General features: G+C 41.1%; 1 protein-coding gene across 5 annotated transcripts in view; it reads left to right on the plus strand.

Annotated features, from left to right (window-relative positions):
* ATRN (attractin) overlaps window positions 1–21,367 on the plus strand; it is a 231,779-nt gene that overhangs the window by 50,303 nt on the left and 160,109 nt on the right. For 4 of the 5 annotated variants that reach the window (XM_039540648.1, XM_039540651.1, XM_039540652.1 and 1 more), the window contains exons 3-5: window positions 347–460; window positions 16,080–16,208; window positions 19,730–19,935. In XM_039540648.1, the coding sequence (XP_039396582.1) occupies window positions 347–460; window positions 16,080–16,208; window positions 19,730–19,935 (449 nt within the window). Of the gene's footprint in view, window positions 1–346; window positions 461–12,895; window positions 12,918–16,079; window positions 16,209–19,729; window positions 19,936–21,367 lie in introns of those variants that run through there. The other variant, XM_039540653.1, reaches the window with a different exon arrangement.

The raw sequence follows: 21,367 nt of genomic DNA on the forward strand, positions 1-21,367 counted from the left end.
CAAAGATATCCTGACCCACCCTCCTTTCCTGCTTTTAGAGGCCTCTAACTACAGAATTCTGTATTGACATAGGAACAGCCTGCCTTTAATGCCTTTTCGGGGGCTGGAGTGGGGTGGTGAAGATATCCTGGGCACAGGTGTGGACCCAGTGGACATTGCTTGCCAAATCTCATGCATGGGGTGCACAGAGTGGAATCTAAATGAACAACACATCTTGAGAAATCACAGTTACTGTAAGGTGAATGAGTCACTTTGAGAGTGAAACTTCACATCAAGGCAGTTGTTTGGGGATGCTATCCGTTGTGGGTTTTTTGTATGGTTAATTTAGGGTTTGTTTTTTGTTTAGGCCAAATACAGTCTTGAGGCTTCGATTCAATCACTTTGCTACAGAATGCAGTTGGGACCATTTGTACGTGTATGATGGAGACTCAGTTTATGCTCCATTAGTGGCAGCCTTTAGGTAAGTCCTACCACACAGTAAGAAGCTAATTGTATATTATGCTATTGTTTTACTTGACTCCTAAATGAAGATTTGGCTTCCCAAGGGCAAAAAAAAAAAAAAAGATCTAAGTATCATTAATATATATAGCTCTGTGTGTGTGTACTGGTGATAAGTGTACTGTTACTCAAACCATAGCCAACCAATAGTAAAAACTGTTAGTATTTCACTGAGGGATGGATCAGGGGATTTAATGGCAGTACACTTGAATCCTTATTTTGTGTGTAAAAAAAACCAAACACAAACAAACAAACAAACAAAAAAAAACCAGGAGTACTTGTGGCACCTTAGAGACTAAGAAATTTGAGCATAAGCTTTCATGGGTTAAAACCTACTTCATCAGATGCATTCAATGGAAAATACAGTAGGAAGATATATATACACACAGAGAACATGAAACAATGGGTGTTACCATACACACTATAATGAGAATGATCAGTTAAGGTGAACTATTACCAGGAGAAGAGGGGGGAAAAAACTTTTTGTAGTGGTAATCAAAATGGCCCATTTCCAGCAGTTGCCAAGAAGGTGTGAGGAACCGTAGGGGAGAAAAATAAACACGGGGAAATAGTTTTACCTTGTGTAATGACCCATCCACTTCCAGTTTTTATTCAAGCCTAATTTAACGGTGTCCAATTTGCAAATTAATTCCAATTCAGCAGTGTTTCGCTGGAGTCTGTTTTTGAAGTTTTTTTGTTGTTGTAATATTGCGACTTTTAGGTCTGTAATCAAGTGACAAGGGAGATTGAAGGGTTCTCCAGCTGGTTTTTGAATGTTATAATTCTTAACATCTGATTTGTGTCCGTTCATTCTTTTATGTAGAGACTGTCCGGTTTGGCCAATGTACATGGAAATACAGAAATCCTGATTTTTTTTTAATATAAAAAATGTTTAATTTGATGTTATTCATTATGCAAGCCTTATGTAAACTACAAAATCTGCCATTAAAATATCAGACTTACACCTGGTAGTGAATTTACTATGTTATAATAAATTTGGGTCTTGCCTGTGTGACTGGAACCAAGCAGAACTATAGCCATACATGCCTCACAAACACATCAGCAACACCCTCAATTATATAGTTTAAATAAAACTCAAAACGTAAAGCTAGTTTCTTCCAGTAATTTTGGAAGAGAGATTCTTGTTTACTTCTCATGAAGTCATTTGGATACCACAGTGATGGACCTTGTAAAGATGAATACAGGTAGAGAGATTTGGCAGTATTGGTTGTAACCTAAGGCATTATGGCTACTGGTGCCAAGAGGGTAGTTTTAAGTGCAGAAAGAAGACCTAAATGGAATATAGTTTACTCTTGTAGCAACAGACCACCTTATGTTCTTGCCGTCTTCAGCTGAGGGAAATAGATTCCAGAATATACATATGAATTGGTAATACCCACATTGGACTTGAATCCTTTCCTATGGGCCAGCTGTGCTACCGTTTCCAGAATTACCATCATACTTTACACGAAAACTGAAGTGTAAGTTATGTTCCAAAAATACATTGCATTTGCTCTAGACACGACAGCCTTTCTATGTGGTACGTAGAAAAGGGAACAAGAATGAGGTAGAGACAATGGACAGGGAAAGGAAAGACAAAAAAGGTTGTAACTTATTAAAAACAAATGTTTGTTTATTTTTTTTACTTTAATTGAAAATGTAAATATTAACATTCTGTTATACCTTAAGGATGCTTCCTGTAAACTAGGGGTGGGCAAACTGCAGCCGGCAGGAGCGGGGTCTGGGGCTTGTCCCGCTCCGGTGCTCCAGCCGGGGAGCAGGGTTGGGGTCTGCTCAACACTGCTTTTGGAAGCAGCGGCATGGCCCTGCTCTGCACACCGCCCCCGCGCCAAGTGCCGTCCCCGCAGCTCCCATTGTCCGGGAACTGCAGCCAATGGGAGCTGCAGGGGCAGTGTGCAGAGCCACCTGGCCGTGGCTCCACATTGGAGCCGGAGTGGGGACATGGCCGCTGCTTCCGGGAGCCACTTGAGGTAAGTGCTGACTGGAGCTTGCACCCCTGAGCCTCTCCCCGCACCTCACCCCTCGCCACAGCCCTGATTCCCCTCCTGCCCTCCCAACCCTTCGGTCCCAGCACAGAGCACCCTCCTGCACCCCAAACTCCTCATCCCCATCCCCACCCCAGAGCCTGCACCCCCAACCAAAATCCTTTCCCCCCTCCCCCAAACACCCTACTACCCCTACCCAGCCCGGTGCGCCCCCCTCCCCGCACCCTGAACTCCTCATCCCCAGCCCCACCCTGGAGCCTGCACCCCAACCCCAGTTTTGTGAGCATTCATGGCCCACCATACAGTTTCTATTCTCAGATGCCCACCCTTGCTGTAAACACTCTATCTGTATTTAGGGCTCAAAAAGAGGAAGCACAATTAGGATATCATATTATTCTCATTCCTATTTTAGATATGGGGAAATGTTTGGCTTTAAAAAGAAAATTTAAGTGACTTGGCTTTGGTCATCAATTTGGCTAAAGTCTGAGCTGGGAAAACAATTTCTTTTTCCTGACTTCAGTCATCAGCTCTTATCAAGCTGATTCTTGGTACATTGCTGAACAGGTGGAATAAGCATGATATGTGCTTCCAGTTTTTATATATTTTCCCCAAATTAGTTGGTTTTTAGAATGAGGTTATAGGTAGTTCATAGCATTAAAATTTGTGATTCATAGTTTAAAATCATGTTGCAAATCACCAGGAAGTCTGTGCCTGAAAATTTGAGCATAATGCAGTGGCGCTTTTGAGGTAGCAAAATTATATTCAATTATTGTTTAATTGCTGCTTTAGCTGGCATTTGAATTACACTCTTCATTAGTACAGAGCTGATTTGCTCTCTAAACTGATTTTGAAGAAATAGCAGATGCCTCTAATCCTGATGAAGGGTGAAAAAAGGCATCTGTTCAAAAATTCTCCTCCTAGCACCATAACACAAGAGAACTGTTTAGAATTTTTAAGGAACTATGCCCATAATGTCTCACTTTTCTTTGCTTGGGTTGAATTTTAATATTTATTGTTATCACTTTCTTTAGCTTTTCACCTCTTTCCCTTATTGACTATGCTGGCAGAGAACTTGTAGGAATTAAAGGTTGCAGGGTGTATGCTTTTAAACCTTCAAAATTTGGTATTAAATAATGTGAATGCTACCCAAATCTTGCTGCTGCTTACATAATGCCTCTAAGATGTAGCCTTCCCCCCCACTTTCCATATTGCTAGAACGTGTCCAAGCTCTTACCTCTTCCTCTTGTGTCTTTCTGACCATTCAAAATACAGCTGCTAAAATAATTTTCCTGACCTGTCATCCTGAGCATGTTAATTGAGCCCCTCTGCTGGCTCCCCTTTCTTCCTCATCAGATAAAATTTATTGTTCGTACCTTTAAGACGCTTCACAACTTAACCTCCCGCTTGCATGTTCATAGAACACATTTGTGTCGTCCTCCTCCCCCCGGCCCGTGCTCCACCAGTTTCTCCCACAAACATTTTTTTACATCCTACCTGAACTAATCTGCAAGATCTATGTACCCTATCTTTCTCAAGACATGCTTCTACCATGATGCCTAGAGTAAATTGCCAACTGATAATGGATGAGCAGGTGCCAACAGGGGTTAACGATTATGCACAAAACATGTGAGAGTGGTATTATTTGTATTACAATAGCATCCAGAGTCCCAGTCAAAAGGGGGAATACAGACACATAGGAAGAGACGGATTTTATCCTCAAAGAGCTTAGACAAAATGCAAAAAGTTGGGTGTAAAACAAATGTAGGGAGGATGAGGAAATAGGGATAAGAAAATGTGTGTAATGCAGGTTTTAAGTCACTCCGTTTGTTTGACCTGAAACTTGAAAATTTGTGGGCACTGCTAGTCTACGTAACCATATTTTCCGCTGTTTCCTTATTCTACCTCCATTTCTTTGTTACAACCACTTGATGTATCTGATCTTTAATAAACTCATACATTTGGGACAGGGAATGTCTCTCACGATGTTTTTATGTAATGCTTACCTCAATGGGGCCTTAATCTGACTAGAGCTTCAGGGCACTATAACACGAGATGTAGTAGTAGTAATAGTCTGTGTTGCACATTTCCTTTTCTATTCTACTCCCTATTTGCTAAGTTAAGATTTGTTATGTGGGGTGATAAGCATTAATTACAAACCTGTATCTTCGAATATGCTGGTATAGATTTACTGTGGTGCATTTTCAATTGCTCATAGCTATTAGATAACAAATCCGCTTGCATATGCAAGAGCAACTGCTCACTGGTGTATTGAAATATCTCATCGCAACCAACCTAGAATTGTGCTGTCAGAACCTTGTCTCTGACTTCTTGAGCATATGCTGAGCCTTTTCTTCCTGCTCTTTCCACCCAAAGGTGCCATGGCCTAGAAAAATAAGCTTGGTGTTTGTTATATGTGCCTTATAGCACTCTATAATGAAGACAAATATCATTGCTTACATTTTACAAATGGAATAACTGAAGCACCAAGAAGTTTATATGGCTAGTGACACTTAACAAATCAGTGCCAGAAATAGGTCTGTTCACTGCTGTTCAGATACTATAGTGATGGGCAGTGGAATAAAATGCACAGAGAACGTCTATGCCTCATTCAGTCCAAATCTGATATTTTGGATGGAACTTAACTAAAGTAAAGTTAAGTATCAGAGGGGTAGCCGTGTTAGTCAGGATCTTTAAAAAGCGACAGAGTCCTGTGGCACCTTATAGACTAAAAGAAGTATTGGAGCATAAGCTTTCGTGGGTGAAGTGGGTATTCACCCACGAAAGCTCATGCTCCGATACTTTTGTTAGTCTGTAAGGTGCCACAGGACTCTGTCGCTTTTTACAGTAAAGTTGAGCATTTAAAAAAAGCTGCATTTCTTATTACCGAACATTAGTGCCTACATCCATTGAATTCTGTTTATCGAGGAAGGGATGTTACATATTTGCTGGAGAAGAGATGTCTGAACAAAAGCTTTTTTACATTTGTTTCAACTCAAAGTTCTAGAGAACGTATTGCAGGGAAAACCCAGAATTCGCAATGGAGTGAGCTAGGTTGCTCAAAATGTCTTCATTTCTAGTATCCAGGGTCCTGGAAGCTCTCAGAGAAAGAGGCAAGACCTGCTCTTCACACCTACGCTCTCCGTATGTGTGTATATATATATAAACCTTGATATAAAATTTAATGGACTCTTCCATTTGAGAGGCATAGGTTCATAATTTTAAGGCCAGAAGAGACCACTGGACTGTCTAGTCTGACCTCCTGCATAACACAGGCCACAGGACTTCTGTTAATTTAATTCCTGCCTAAAGTACAATGGTGGTGATTGAACTAGAGCATATCATTGAGTTAAAATTATTTTAATTACAATATTTCTAGTGATGGAGAGTCCACCACTACCCGTGACAGGTTGTCTCCATGTTAATTACCCTTTCCGTTAAAAATGCACACCTTATTTCTAGTCTGAATATGTCTAGCCTGAATATGTCTGGCGTCAATTTCTAGCTATCAGATCTTGTTATCTTTGTCTGCTAGATTATAATAATAATAATAATAATAATTGGAGATATTCCAATCTCCTAAAACTGGAAGGGACCTTGAAAGGTCATTGAGTCCAGCCCCCTGCCTTCACTAGCAGGACCAATTTTTGCCCTAGATCCCCAAGTGGCCCCCTCAAGGATTGAACTCTCAACCCTGGGTTTAGCAGGCCAATGCTCAAACCACTGAGCTATCCCTCCCCACAAATGATTGAAGAGCCCTCTATTATCAAATATTTGTTCCTTCATGTAGGTACTTGTAAACTATGACCAGTTACCCTTTTAACCTTCTCTTTGATGAGCTGAATAGATTGACATCCAAGAGTCTTTCACTGTTAGGCATGTTTTCCAGTGCTGTAATCATTCTTGTGGTTCTTCTTTGAACCCTCTTCAATTTATCAACATCTTCTTGACTTGTGTATGCCAGAACTATTCCAATAGCGGTCTCAACCCAGTGCCAGTTATAGAGGTAAAATAACCTCTGTACTCCTGTTCAGTATTTCCTCTGGTTATACTTTGCAGAATCACATCAGCCCTTTAAGCCACAGCATCACAGTGGGAGCTCATGTTCAACCAATTATCTACCATGACTCCCAAATCTCTTCTGTTATCACTACTTCCCATGATAGAGTACCTCATCCTTTAAATATGTCATACATTCTTTGTTCCTAGATGTATGGCCTAACATCTGGCCATGTTGCAACACACATTGTTTTCTTATGCTCAGCTTACAAAACGGTCCATATAGCTCTGTAGTAGCCTGTCCTCTTCATTATTTTACTCCAAGGTGTGCCATCTTCCAACTTAATCAGTGGTGATTTTGTTTTCTTTAAGATTATTGATAAAACATTAAATGTCATAGAGCCAAGAACCAGTCTGTGTGGGACCTTACTAGAAACACACACACACACACACACTTAGTGATCATTCCTTGTGTACAATTATGTTTTGAGACCCATCAGCCAGTTTTAATCCATTTAATGTGCACTAAGATGATTTTCTGTTATTTTAGTTTCTTAATCAAAATGTCATGCAGTATCTAATCAAATGTCTTTCAGAAGTTTGCATGAAGTGGATCTCTGTTTACAGCTGAAGAGGTTTTGAGAGTAGAAAATGTCCCTGGTCTTTTTAAATTAAGGACTCTGAACTGAAAATTGTCACTTGATGGATTGAAGAAGAATATGATATTTTATTGTTAGGAGCTTAAGCCTTTGGTGCCAGATATTTAATTTATAGCAATAGGATTCATACTGAAAAATAAGTTTTGGCACCATAGGAGTTAACACTGTTAAATTAACATACGGCATCTGTCCATGAATAACTACTTTAACACACTGGAAATATTTTAATAAGTCACCACTGTAGTGGTAAAACAAGGCATTTGTTGTTCTTACATTTGTCCCTTGCAACAGTTGGTTTCACTGTAATGAATCACGGGTATGCAAATGGAGTAATGCATATGAAGTGGCATGAATTCATTATTAAGCTTGTTCATGGGACATATTTGCTAAACTAAGATTGATACTGTTTTCTTAGCATAGTTTAGAAGAAGGACAATGTAACCTAGATATTAAAGTGCTGATCAAGCAAAAAGAACCATTTGAACAAGCCCCTGCGCCCGCATGAAGCATCATTGACTCCTGTGGCACTCTGCATGAGTGCAAGTGTCCACCTTCATTGCTCTTAACGTAGGATCAGACCTTTAATGGTTTCAAGGACCTGACCTGCCTGGTCTATGTTAAACTAAGATAAAATGGTGCTCCCTTGCTTTCATCACTGTGCGGGGAATAAGTGTACTGGTAGCCTTTCTATCATAGTTTTGTGTTACTTTTGTCCTTTTTCTTTTCCTGTTGTCCTTTGTATCTTTGTATTTTTCTCTGTCCCGTCACAGTTCTCAAGTTGTCTCTTAGCTGTTCCACTCTCTTCTTTGTGCAGGCAGCGCTTATTAGACTATTGACCTTTATACTGGAAGGTAAAGTATCAAGAGAACATGATTCTTGTATATGCACTGTGCTGCCTGCATCCTGTAGGAAGAAGAAACCACACAAGAATGGGACTAGTTAAAAACGAAGCACGCGGTGGGGAGAGAATATAATGGAGACAGGGCTTCTGGGTACTGCTGTCAGCTCTGCCATTGACTCTGCCACTCAGACAATTGCTGCATTAGTTTCCGCACCTATAAAATAGGGAAATTTTACTTACCTTACCTGTATGTCGAAACTGACTATTGTGAAGTTCTCTGAGATCCTCTGAGAGAACGTAGGGATGACAACCTCTGAAAAAGGCTAGTCTAGAGCAGAGTAAGGCCTTCAGGAGATTGTGGACCAGATTAAAGCACATTTTTTAAAGGTTGACATCTTTCCAATTATCCCCATTACATTATTGACTTTCATCAGAATTCGGTAAAGACAAGTGCAGAGTACTTCACTTAGGAAGAAAAAGTCAAATGCACAAGTACAAAATGGGGAATAACTGTCTAGGTGGTAGTACTGTGGAAAAGTATCTGGGGGTTATAGTGAACCACAAACTAAATGAGTTGTCAATGTGATGCAGCTGCCAAAAAGGCTAATATTATCCTCGGGTGTGTTAACCGGAGTGTTGTATGTAAGACACTGAAGGTAATTGTACTGCTCTGCTCGGCACTGGTGAGACCCCTGGCTGGAATGTTGAGTCCAATTTTGGCTTACTCTAGAGTGATACTAAACATTGTTTAACATAATCACGGTTGGCCTGCCTTTTAAGGCAGCTATATTGTCAAATATTCATTACACATAGATTTGACTCTTCTAGTTTTAATTTAAATTCGATTTAGCTACTGTTAAAATATTCCTGTTGGAAAATAGAATAGAGGTTGAGGGTGGGAGGAAGTTTGATGGAGATGCGGGAAAAGTTTTGCTGTTAGAAACAGAAAAGCAGAATGTTCATTAAACACAGGTGTTAAATACAGCGCTTTAATATATAAGATAAAAATGGCTATATGCATATTGGGTGTGTCTTTATTAGAAGGGGACTGACTATTTTCTCATTGTTAAACTTAAAGAATTTCACCCTTCTCTTCAGATATCAAAGATTCTTTTAGCAAACCCAATAATGGGTTAGTATAGGAAGGTAACATTTTCCAGAGTCTAAGCCCTATTTTTCCAGTGACTTAGGCCCTTAGGAGCTAAATCTCTTCTGAAAACTGCACTTAGGCTCTTTTGAAAATTTTGCCTCAGACCTTAGGTGACCTTAGATGATCCAAATTCTTTGTTTGGTAGAGTGATGAGTGAGAGAAAGAGGGAAGTATTTTCTTTGAGTAGAATTTCTGTTTTGAGACATCTTGAAGATTACTCCAGCCAGATATAAAGAAAAGAGTTTTTCCAAGAGCCGAGTTGGTTCCTTTAAGCTTTCCTACCTCCATTCTTTTTTCTACATAGTTAAGATTGGTAGTCCATTGCTGCTGATGATGACGATATTATCTGAGTTCTCATCTATGGCTACACACGAGTCCAAAGTTCGAACCCCAATGCACAGAGTCGGCTGTGCTGCGGGCATATGAAGTCTGTATCTATGATGATTGATGATACAGCTCTGTGGTGCCATTCACGTATAGCCTGGAGATGGATTTTCTCGATCCTACTCAAATCTGTTACATGCTGATCTTGTCCAAGACCACCAGAGTCCTATTCTGAGCCATTTGCTCAAGTTCTTTGGGATTGATGCCAGCCCACTGGAGACTGCTCTTCAGATTAACTTTGAAGCACTTATACGGATGACCCTTCTTTCTTTTGCCCCGACTCAGCTCCCCATAGAAGATCTGTTTTGGTAGATGGTGGTCTTCCATTCTGATGACTTGTCCGGTCTAGCTGAGTTGTGCTTTTAGTAACATTTCCTCAGTGCTGGTTGTGTTTGCTCTCTCAAGGATCTTAATATTGGTCACTGTCTTGCTAGTGAATTCTCATTATTGAGCAGAGGGAGTGCATCTGAAATTGCTCAAGCTGTTTAATGTGATGTCTCTAGAGAGTTCACCTCTCAATCCATACAGGAGAGATGTTAGAACCACCGCACTGTAGGTCTTCATTTTAGTGGAGAGACGAATGTTGTGTTTGGTTAAGGACTTTTGTTCAGAGTTGGCCAAGGGTCTGGCTGGCTTTACTAATTCTGGAGGAAATTTCTTTATCAAGGGAATTGTCACTCAAGATGGTGCTGCCCAAATACTTAAACTGATCCACATTTTTGAGCTGTGCGCCTTGGATGAAGATGGCTAGCACTGGGGCATTGGAATGAGGTGCTGGTTGGAACAATACCTGTGTCTTCCCAAGACTGATTGTGAGGCCAAAGATGCTTCAGAAAATATGTCAGTGGTGACCTGAAGGTCATCATGTCTATAGGCCATCAAGGCGCAGTCATCTGCAAAAAATACCTGGATAAGAAGTCTCTCCAGCATCTTGGTCTTAGCATCGAGGCTCTGAAGATCAAGGAGGGAGCCATCACGCCGGTACCGGATATATATCTATATCCCCTGATCCAAGTCCCTTGTGGCATGGCTGAGGACACAGACAAAGAACAAGTTGAATAGCACTGGCGCAAGTATGCAGCCTTGCGTCACTCCATTCGAGATTTAGAACATGTCAGAAAAGTCACCACTGGCAAGCACTTGCTCTGCCATATAGTCATGGAACAGACAGATGATTTGTATGGACCCTCTTGGGCAGCCCAGTTTATGCAGAATAGCACATAGATCCTCTCTGACTGTATCAAAAGCAGATTGGTAAGAGCAGTGGTAAACTTGCATATAGTCCTATTCACAGCACAAGTGCCCCAAGCTCAGTAGAACAACCTTCAACATAGCAAAGCTCAAGCACACCAACGATCAGGTGCAGTTTCAGCAGTTCATTTGATGACCAGCTTTTTTCATGCCTGCCAATCACTGATAACCCAACAGAAAAATGGAACCAGTTCAAACATGTGATAGTTAAGATTATACAGAGACCAAAACAGTATGTATTTTTCATCTATTATGTTAGCAATGTGTTGTTTTTTTTGGCCTTCTAAATTTAAAAATAGATGATGATGATTTTGCAAATTATTATACTGACTTGTTTGCTGAATGGCCTTATGCATCACATTTCTAAAGATTCTGATTTCACCTTAGTCACTGTTTCGTATACATTCTTATGCCTTTGGAGATCTGTAATTATTTGTCGGGGATAGTGTATTTCATAGATTTTGTTTGTTTGTTTGTTTTAAATAGCATTTAAGTCCAGAAGGGACCACTAGATTATTCAGTATGATGTCCTGTGTGTGTCAGCCACTAAATTTCACCCAGGTACCCCTATTTTGAGGCCAATGACTTTAGTCAGACTGTAGCTAGACCCCATCTCTCGCAGTGGCCTATCAGTGTTTCAGCAGGAAGGGGAAAAAACCCAGAGTACATCTGGCTAATTGTACAGATGACCAGCAAAAGCCCTGAAGCATGAGATTTGATTATACATAATGATACTGATCTCATTTGTAAAGCACTTTGAGAACTACTTATGAAAAGCGCTAAGATAAGGGTGAGGTGGTATTATTAGTTATTGTTTTAGGACAGAGCTGCAAGTGTTAAGCACATGCTGAGAGCAATGCAGGCAAGCCTGTAATCCCCATGGTCCATAAAGGCAGGGAATGAGAAGGGGAATTCATATATTCAGATTCCAAGGTCAGAAGGGACCGCTACAACCATGCAGTCTGACACCTTGCTACACTCCATGCTCTGCACATGTAGAATATCTCCCAAAGCGTGATTAAAGCCCATCTTTTAGAAAGACATCTAATCTCTTTTAAAGATTCCAGGCAATGGTGACCACCGCTACTTCTGCGAGTGATGGTCCCTGTGTGTATTCCACTCAAGGTTTGCATGCACTGTGTGCATCCGAGACCAGAAGGTTTTTTTATTAGCAGTGTGTATTGGTCCATGCCTTCGCCTTTCACCCCCTCATGCTTCAAACTGAGGGCCTAAAGGGTACATGGACTGCCTGCCTCTCTGGTTCCTATCTACTGCTGTTAGATGCAACTTCTCAGTATCCATAGCTTTGCTGGTATCCCTGTTACAAAATCCATTTTTCTTGTAATCAGTTGTTCTCTAATAGATATATTTTTGTTAGAACAGCATTAGAATGGGCCTGGGGACTCTGTCCCCCTCTCTGTCCCCCTTCCTCTTTGGTGTCACGTAATATGCCCAAGATTTCAGGATTCAGGAACTGTGGTGTGACACTTTGTGGGGTTACCCTAGATGTTTGGGGTGAATCACTACCATCAGGAGAAACTCGCCCCAGCCAGCTGTTGGCAACACAAGCACTCCTCTCCAGGCTCCAAAAGCCCCACTCTTTCTCTGTGCAAGCTCTCGATTTACACACTCCACTTGTTACACTTGAGTACCCAGTTGTTTATATGCTGAACACCAGCAATGTACACTGATCCTCTGCCTCCTGGGAAGCAGTACTCCCCAGTTCACTGTTTCACCCGAGTTCAATGCTGTCCGTAGCACAAGGCACTTAGACAGGTTTATAGTAAATACAAGTTGCAGTTTAACAGAACGTGAGATATAGATTCAAATAAAAGCAAGCATGAAGATCTGGAAGCATGAGGTTACAGGTAAAGAAAAACATAAGATGCAAACTATGGTCTGTACTTATTAACAAGTTATTTTCCTGTCTAGTAAGTTATTTCTCACCCAATGAGAAGTCCTTGCAGCTCTACCTTTCATAAGACACCTCTGCTGAAAGAGTTTCTCCTCTCTAATGGATAACGCCTTGTGCCATGTCTTCTGTTCTCATACAGTTACAGGCTATTGTCTCGTAGTCCAGGTGGCCCCCTCTTCAGAGAACTCTCCTGAGGTTCATGTGTCTTTGTCAATGCGTAAGTCTCCATGTAGACAGACAATAAGTGAAGTGCTGTCTCCCCAGATGTCCATTGTTCTTAATGTTGAATGTGTTAGCCCTGAGATCCTGCCTCATCTCAGATGACTAGTTTCTCTTCAACAGTTTTCCAACCTAATGGTCTACATTTTACATCTCCCATGAACTATTTCCCATGTAAACATCACTCAGTAATCATGACAATCAGATTTTTAGCGGACTGCACACTACCCTTTTCCACATAATACTGAGAAAATGGTTGGACATAGATGTAATCTAGCCAGCGCATGCCTTTTACAAGTCACCTGCCCAAGGGTCATTCTGGTTAGCAGCTTACATAAGAATGGCCGTACTGGGTCAGACCAAAGGTCCATCTCACCCAGTATCTGTCTACCGACAGTGGCCAATGCCAGGTGCCCCAGAGGGAGTGAACCTAACAGGCAATGATCAAGTGATCTCTCTCCTGCCATCCATCTCCATCCTCTGACAAACAGAGGCTAGGGACACCATTCCTTACCCATCCTGGCTAATAGCCATTTATGGACTTAACCACCATGAATTTATCCAGTTCTCTTTTAAATGCTGTTATAGTCCTAGCCTTCACAACCTCCTCAGGTAAGGAGTTCCACAAGTTCAAACGACACTAGCCTTCATTGCCTTGGGGAATTCCATATCCACTCTCAGGGCAAATCTGCCGCTCCTTTCTCTTCTGAATTCATCAATCCCGAGAGTTCCAGCTCAGGAGATTGACCATTCCATCAGTAATGAGACCCTAGTCCAACCCTGGGTCATCAGATTCCATGTCCATCTGTTGCAGGCTACCAAAAGTGCCCCTTTGAGCATGGTTTTACCTGGCTCTGGAATCACAGAGGGCAGAGCTAAGGACTCTAGCAAACAGGAGAAGAGCAAGAATTCTCACAAAAACTGGGAGAAATCCCCTTCCAAATTTTCATCTAGGAAGAAGACCTCTTTCCCCTACACCTTCCAAGTCCGATAATACTCTGCGCCGAAGTATGGGTGTATCAGGAGCTCAAAAGGAGAACAGATCTTGCTCATTGGCACAGGGACCCAAAAATGCACTGAAACAGCCAGCCACTGAAAGGGTGGAACCAGCATCAGTGTGGGTCGGGGAAGGAAGAGAATGAACACCCCTTGAACATCCAGAGTATGGAGCTCTGTGTATCAGGCCTTGGCTTTCTACCTGCAGAGCACAAAGCCCTTCGGGAAATCTCCTAGACTATTCATCTCCTTTGCTCAATCTCCTCACTGTCTTTGAATGTGCTTTGCTGTGAGCTGGCTGTGACAACCGCCCCCTCAAGGTGAGAGCCCATCCAACCAGAGACCAGGCTACCTCATTGTTCCTCTTCTTGAGGTCTGTAGAGCAGCAATATGGGTTCTGTGTACCTTAGTAGACATTATGCCCTGGACCAAACTTTTTCAGCAGGCACATCCTTTGGCACAGCAGTCCTGCAATTGTGGTATAGCAGGATTCCTTGTACTTTCCTTCTCAATGAGTACTGCTTAGAAGTCAAGTCAAGTAGAATAATTGGACCATCACCTGAGGAAAAGAGGTTACTTACCTTACAGTAACTGAAGTTTTTGAGATATGTGGTCCCTAAGTGTATTCCACTACCCACTCTCCTTCCCCTTTTCTTTGGATGTTTTCCTAAGGTGATTTGTGGTAGAGAAGAACTGGAGAAGCACTCATTCTGTGCCATCCCTTATGCCCTCTGTTTTGAGCACAAGGAGGTGATGGGCACAGGTGTGGACCAGTGGACACTTTTAATGAAAAAACTTTTGTCTCAGGTGCCTGGAGCACATGCAGACCTCGAGTGGAATACACATATGGACAATAGATTTTATAACACAAAGAACTCCTATTACACGATACAAAAACAAGAAGACAAGACAAGAACTCCTGTTCTGGCAGGTAACCAGAATTTCCCCATGTAAGCTGTTAGAATGTTTAATTACCCTTATTGCTAGGAAATTGCATCTTATTTTAAGGCTGAACTTCAGCTTTCAGTCATTTAATCCTGTTATGCCTTTTCAGCAAGGTTGAAAGCCCCTGGTATCAGATATCTTTTCCATGTGTACAGTGCAACATAGTGATGAAGTCACCTGTCACTTTTCTCTTCGATAAGCCAAATAAATTGAGCTATTTAACTCTTTCATCATAAGGCTTATTTTCTAGCCCCTGGATCATTTTTGTGACCTTCCTTGTACATACTGAAGAGTTCAGCATTGTTCTTGACATGTGTAGAACAGAACTGGTCAGGGCACTCCAGTAGCAGTCCTGTCAATGTTGTGTCTACAAAGGCAAAATTGCTTCCCTATTTCTACTTAATTTCCCCCTTTTAATACATCCAAAGATCACACTACAACCCGTTTTTTGCCGCACTATTGCACTGAGAGCTCATGTTGAGATGATTTACAATGATCCCATAGTCTCTGAGTCACTGCTTTCCAAGACACTCTCATCCTGCATTCTTTATTCCCATTAGTCTGCATTAAAATAGATTTTGTTGGATTCTGACCATATAAAGAGGAGATTCAGATCACTCTGTAATAGTAAATAAAGAAGTCTGATTACTATCCCACCAATCTTTGTCATTTGCAAAACCAGCAAAGATTTTATCATCATCTACATAGTCGATAAAAATGTTAAATAGGTTTGAACCAAGAACTGATCCCTGATGTAACCTGTTAGAAATGGCCAAATCATTGTTATCTTCCCATTAACAACCACATTTTGAAAATTGTCAATGGTTAGTTTTTAATCCATTTAATTGTGTGTCCTATTAATTTTATGTAATACATTTTTTTAAAAAATCAGAATGTCATGTGAGACTAAGTTAATTGCTTTGGACAAATCCATGGTATATTTAAGAAGTTAAGGGCTTTATCATTTCCCCCCCCACACCCCTTCTCAAGATGTTTTTAAGGAGTTTCTTCAACAAAACACTAAATCTGATGATATTTCTATAGGGAAGTCTTTGGTTACTACTGTAAATATGTAATACTTCAAAGTGATAAAATTTAAGAAATCGTCTGGCTTGTGTCTTGAATTAAATTTTTTACACATAGTGCATAGTAGAGTTACTGTAATTGTTATGCTCCCATGACTGTATATTTAACGTCGTACCTTGTCTTTCTTTTTCAGTGGTCTTATTGTTCCTGAGAAGGATGGCAATGAAACAATCCCAGAAGTTGTAGCCACTTCTGGCTATGTCCTACTGCATTTCTTTAGTGATGCTGCCTATAATTTGACAGGGTTTAATATCACCTATAAGTAAGTAATACTTCTTCCAAATGGTTTTGAGGAAATGTAAATGTTGCATATTGAGAGAGCAGTCTAAATGCACTCCAAGGATGGATCAGGAGAGGTATTTCCAGTAAGGCCAGGGAATTATGAATTCCACTGTACAAGGAACTGGCAAGACCATACCTAGACAGCTGTGTACAGTCCTGGGCACCATTTTCAAGAAAGATGAATTCAAATGGGAACAGCTGCAGAGAAGGATTATCGGGGATATGGAGAACCAATCGTATGAGAGAAGGCTAAAAGAGCTTGGCTTGGTCAACATAGTAAAGCAAAAGCTGAGAGGGGCTGTGATTGCTCTCTATAAATACATGGGCCGTGGGGTAACACCAAGGCAGAAAAGATCTATTTAAACTGAAAGACCATGTTGGCACAAGAACAAGTGGGGATAAACTGGTGAGGAATAAATTTTAGGCAGGAAATTAGGTTTCTAAGCATTGGAGAAGTGAGGTTCTGGAACAGCGGTCTAACAGGAGAAGTGGGAGCAAACAACCTAACTAGTTTTAAGACAAAGCTTGATATGTTTATGAATGGGATGACATGATGGCATTGCCTGAGAGAGCAGGGATCTGGGTTTAATTACTCCGGACGTCCTTTCTTGTCCCATGTATCACTTCTTTTCTCTATTTCTCTTGGTACTGACAGCTGCCCTTGAAACATGAAACTGGAAGTTAATTTAAGTTTTAATCCTTCATTACCTTTTCTAAAAAGGTAAATATATTCATGTGAACTTTTTGTAATGATGGTTTAACACATGAAGTTAATAAATAGCTTATTTGGAAGGCCAAGAGGCAAATTAATCACATAATTTGTGTAAGGTGTCTAATATTTTGTCACTAGCATTAATCTCACATGTGGATTGTAAACTTGGGTAAATGCAACATGAGTAATAGTGACTATTTTTGTACAATCACATGCAATCAATAGAATTTATCCCCTTTATGCATATGACTTCTTAGCCTTTTTCCTTTCTCCTCACATTCCTTTCTCCTCACATTCCTGCATACACACAAGAATTTCCCTCAGGCCACTGGACTAAACCTATCATAAAGAGAAATGTGTGGGGGCATCTCTAAAAAGCTTCAGATCATCTCAGTTCCCATTGGTTACTGGGCTGCCTTAGCAGAGCCACCCCTCTGGGTCTAACGACTATGAATAAACTTCCTCGCTTTCCCTGTTTATATTTTTAAGAAACATTATGCAGAGGTTCTTTGTAAACATTTGCTACAGTATACTTTATGCTCAGTGCTGTTTTTTTTTTTTAATACCTTTAGGCTATTCCCTAATGGGCTAATTATTTTCAGAGTGGTCACTTTAGAGACATAAGTAGAAGATGCTAGTGTACACATGCTGGTAGAGATACTCGTAGGTATTGGACATTTAATTGAATCTCTTGCTTTTGTGGGTGTAACAGCCTCTGAATATTATTTCAGTATAGTTGTGTATGAGGATTTTGTATGGAGTGGGATTTGTTTTGCTGTGGGTGTGAATTGGTGTTCATGTGCAGGAAATTTTAGCTCTTTGTAACATTTAATGTTGGTTGGTTAAAGAAAATTCAGTTACAAATGACTCTACCACAGGAATATATTAAGGATCCCTGGATGTTAAATGTGGATCAACCCGTAAAATGCATTTGTCATGCGAACCAACTATATTGGGCTGTTTTAAATAGGGGAAAAAAGTCAGAAGGGAGTGCATGGAGTGCTGCTTATTCAGGGGGACATGTTGTAGCTATGGCCAAGCTATCCGTGTCTTCCCAGGCTCGCCTTCAACTTCATACATTTTTATCTGCTAGGGAGCCCTTGGCTTAAATCCGTTGGCCAAGATTTTCAAAACTGGGTGCCTAGTTAAGCACCTAAATAAGTGGTCTGTTTTTTTCCAAAAGGTGCTGAGCATCCAGCAGCTCTTGCTGACTGCAGTGGGAGGTGAGGGTACTCAGCACTTTCCAAAGTCATGCCAAAATGTATTTAGCAGCCTTATTTTAGACATCTAATTTAGAAAATTTTGGTCACTCTGATACCAAAAACCATGATACCATCTACTGGCAGCTGCCAGTACTACATAGTGACAATAACAATGTCAGAACCGAAAAAAGCCAAAGAGAAGCGTGAGTGAAGAAAGCAGGCTGTCACAAAAACATGAGGCCATGTCTGCCTGAGATGTGGACGCATCTGTGGATCCCTCATGAGTTTACATTTGTACAAGATGCACTGAAACAAACAGACTCTCATACATCGACTACGGTGAGAGACTCAAACATAAAAATGCACTGAATAAATTCGCTTATGACTAATCTACCTTCCTTTAAAAGAAGGTGGATATGAACTTGCTATATTAAGCTGTATTTTAAAATTTCTCTTAATTCTACATGCTCAGTCTCATTTCAGATAGTTTTCTTTAAAAATTTTTTAAAAAAATCTATTTCGATTTTTGGTTGTTTTGTGTGTTATGGGTGAGAGACTTCCTCCTAATGTGTCCTTAACAGAAAGGATGCAAGGATTTTCTGTTGGTTTTTAAAGTTGGATGTATTAACCAGCTCAGAGTATTGTTGCTGGAGTTTGAATTCAAAGTCAAGCTTTGAAATCACTCTTACCCTTACTATAAAGGAGAGTGAAATCATTTTATTTCATTTAGTCTTGGTGCAGTTGGATTTTGGATAGTGATCCCTATCTTTGATTCATGTTGTTGAATGCAAAGTCAGTGGTTAAAAAAAATCAGCTGTCCATGATTTGAAAGAATAAGGCCCCTGAATGTGAATCTGTAACAGAGATATTGCTTAAAAATACTGGAGGACTAGTTTTACCACAGTTGATTCCACTTGAGTACTGTGTGCACCACGATCCAAAGGGATGTGTGTGGCTGGGTTATTGATGTGCACCCTGCGGTGCATTTGTTAAGTGAGTCCCAGAATAAAGTGTAATTGTAATTGGGACTAGTTCTGTTGGATAGATCACATTGTTACTACAAAGCCCTCATGTGGGCTGATGAAATCCTTTACTGTTGTGGTGTGGGGTGATTTATTTTCATTATAAATAACTGGCATGTATATGGATTGTTTTAGAAGCGTTGCTGTAGATTTAACTTGTTAAGCAGCCAGCTCTTTAAATTGTGGACCAAATCAACAAAACTTTTTGCAAAGGTGGTTCAGAGCTGAAAAGCATAACTTGTCAGTCAGTTATTTTGGGACTCTAAGCAAAGTACCACTTTTTCTGCTGAGCACTAAGAACTTAGCAAATCAATAGTGTTTCCTCATCAGCTCACCTAATTTGGGACTCAGTTACAGAAATTGCTCTTAATGTTACTACTTAAAATATTAGCTAGACCAAAAACAAGTATAGACTCATAACTCCATATCTTATCTCAGCATAGATATGTAGAACAGACATTTATACCTTTGTATTAACATTGTTCAGCACCTCTTTGTGCAATAAGATGCGTGGCTTGGTAGTCAATTGAGCTGCTGACGAACATTGTTTTCCCCGTGTTTGCAGTTTCGACATGTGTCCCAATAATTGTTCTGGCCGAGGAGAGTGCAAACACAGTAACGGCAGTAACACTGTTCAATGTGAATGTTCTGAACACTGGAAAGGAGAGGCGTGTGATATTCCTTATTGCACAGAGGATTGTGGATATCCTGCAAGAGGTCAGTGCAACATGAATGGGACCAAAGGATGCTCGTGCAATTCAGGCTGGCAAGGTAAGTGCCCTGATAGGTTTTTTGCTGAGAGGGGGATGCTTTTGCTTGTGTAACATTTGCAGTTAAATCAGGATTGCTTGCTGCAGAGATTATAGTGCACGGGTGGGCAAACTTTTTGGCCTGAGGGCCACATGTGGGTATAGAAATTGTATTTGGGCGGGGGTAAGAGGGAGACTATGAATGCTCATGAAACTGGGGGTTGTTGTGTGGGAGGAGGTGAGGGCTCCGGCTGAGGGTGTGGGCTCTGGGGTGGAGATGAGGGGTTGGGGGTGCAGGAGGGTGCTCCGGCCTGGGACTGAGGGGTTTGGAAGGCAGTAGGGGGATCAGGGCTGGGGCTGGGAGTGGGGGTGTGGGAGGAGGTCAGGGATGCAGGCTCTGGGTGGCACTTACTTTAAGTAGCTCCCGGAAGCACCGGAATGTTCCCCCTCACTCCCGTCTCCTACTTGCAGCCAGGTGGCTCTGCGTGCTACTCGGTCTGCAGGCACCACCCCTGCAGCTCCTATTGGCCATCGTTCCCGGCCAATGGGAGCTGTGGGGGCACTGCTCGGGCGGGGACAGCGCGCAGAGCCTCCTAGCTGCCCCTACACGTAGGAGCCGGAAGGGGGACATGCCGCTGGTTCTGGGAGCTGCGCGGAGCCATGGCACACTTGTAGTGGGGCAAGCCCCCAACCCCGCTCCCCGGCTGGAGCTCGAGGGCCAGATTAAAATGTCTGAAGGGCTGGATACAGCCCGTGGGCTGTAGTTTGTCCACCCCTGTTATAGTGTCTGGCAGATGTTTTCACTCAGCAGACATTCTGATTCCATTCTTCTCCCAGCTGTACCTTTCTGACCTGCATGCATCAGAGCCTTGGTCCTCCTTTCTCAAACATTAGCATGTATCTCTTTAAAAAAAAAAAAAAAAAAAAAAAAAAAAATCTGCTTACCGTCCATTTGAGCAAGTGAGTATGGATCTTAGAAGACATATAAGGATGTACGATCGTATCTGAAGGCAAAGTTGAGCCTTCAGGTAGGATTTAACTTGTCTCAAAAATAAATGAAACATGTATGTTTCTAATTCTGTTCAGGTACTGCCACACTGAAGTGTGGTGATTTGCTCCATTTTTAATTTAAAAACCTCTATAATTTCACCTCTTGGAATTTTCAGTTTCTCACATAAAATTGATTTTCTTTGTATAAGTATATTTTAAGTGCAAAAATTAGTCAGTCACATTAAAAAAAAAATCCCCAAATACTTTAAGAAGTGAATGTGTATAGTACTGAAATATAGTCACCTCTAGGGTTAAGCACAGCAGCTGTTTGACAGCACATAGCAACACTGCAAATTAGTTTAGAGAAGGAATTGTGACTAGTATATTGGCAGAAACTTTAGAAGGAATTTAGATGAGCAAAATTAAATTACCCAAATCTAGGGCACCAGGGATATATCCAAATT

The sequence above is a fragment of the Mauremys reevesii genome, linkage group 5, assembly GCF_016161935.1.
Source record: "Mauremys reevesii isolate NIE-2019 linkage group 5, ASM1616193v1, whole genome shotgun sequence".
Taxonomy (NCBI): domain Eukaryota; kingdom Metazoa; phylum Chordata; order Testudines; family Geoemydidae; genus Mauremys; species Mauremys reevesii.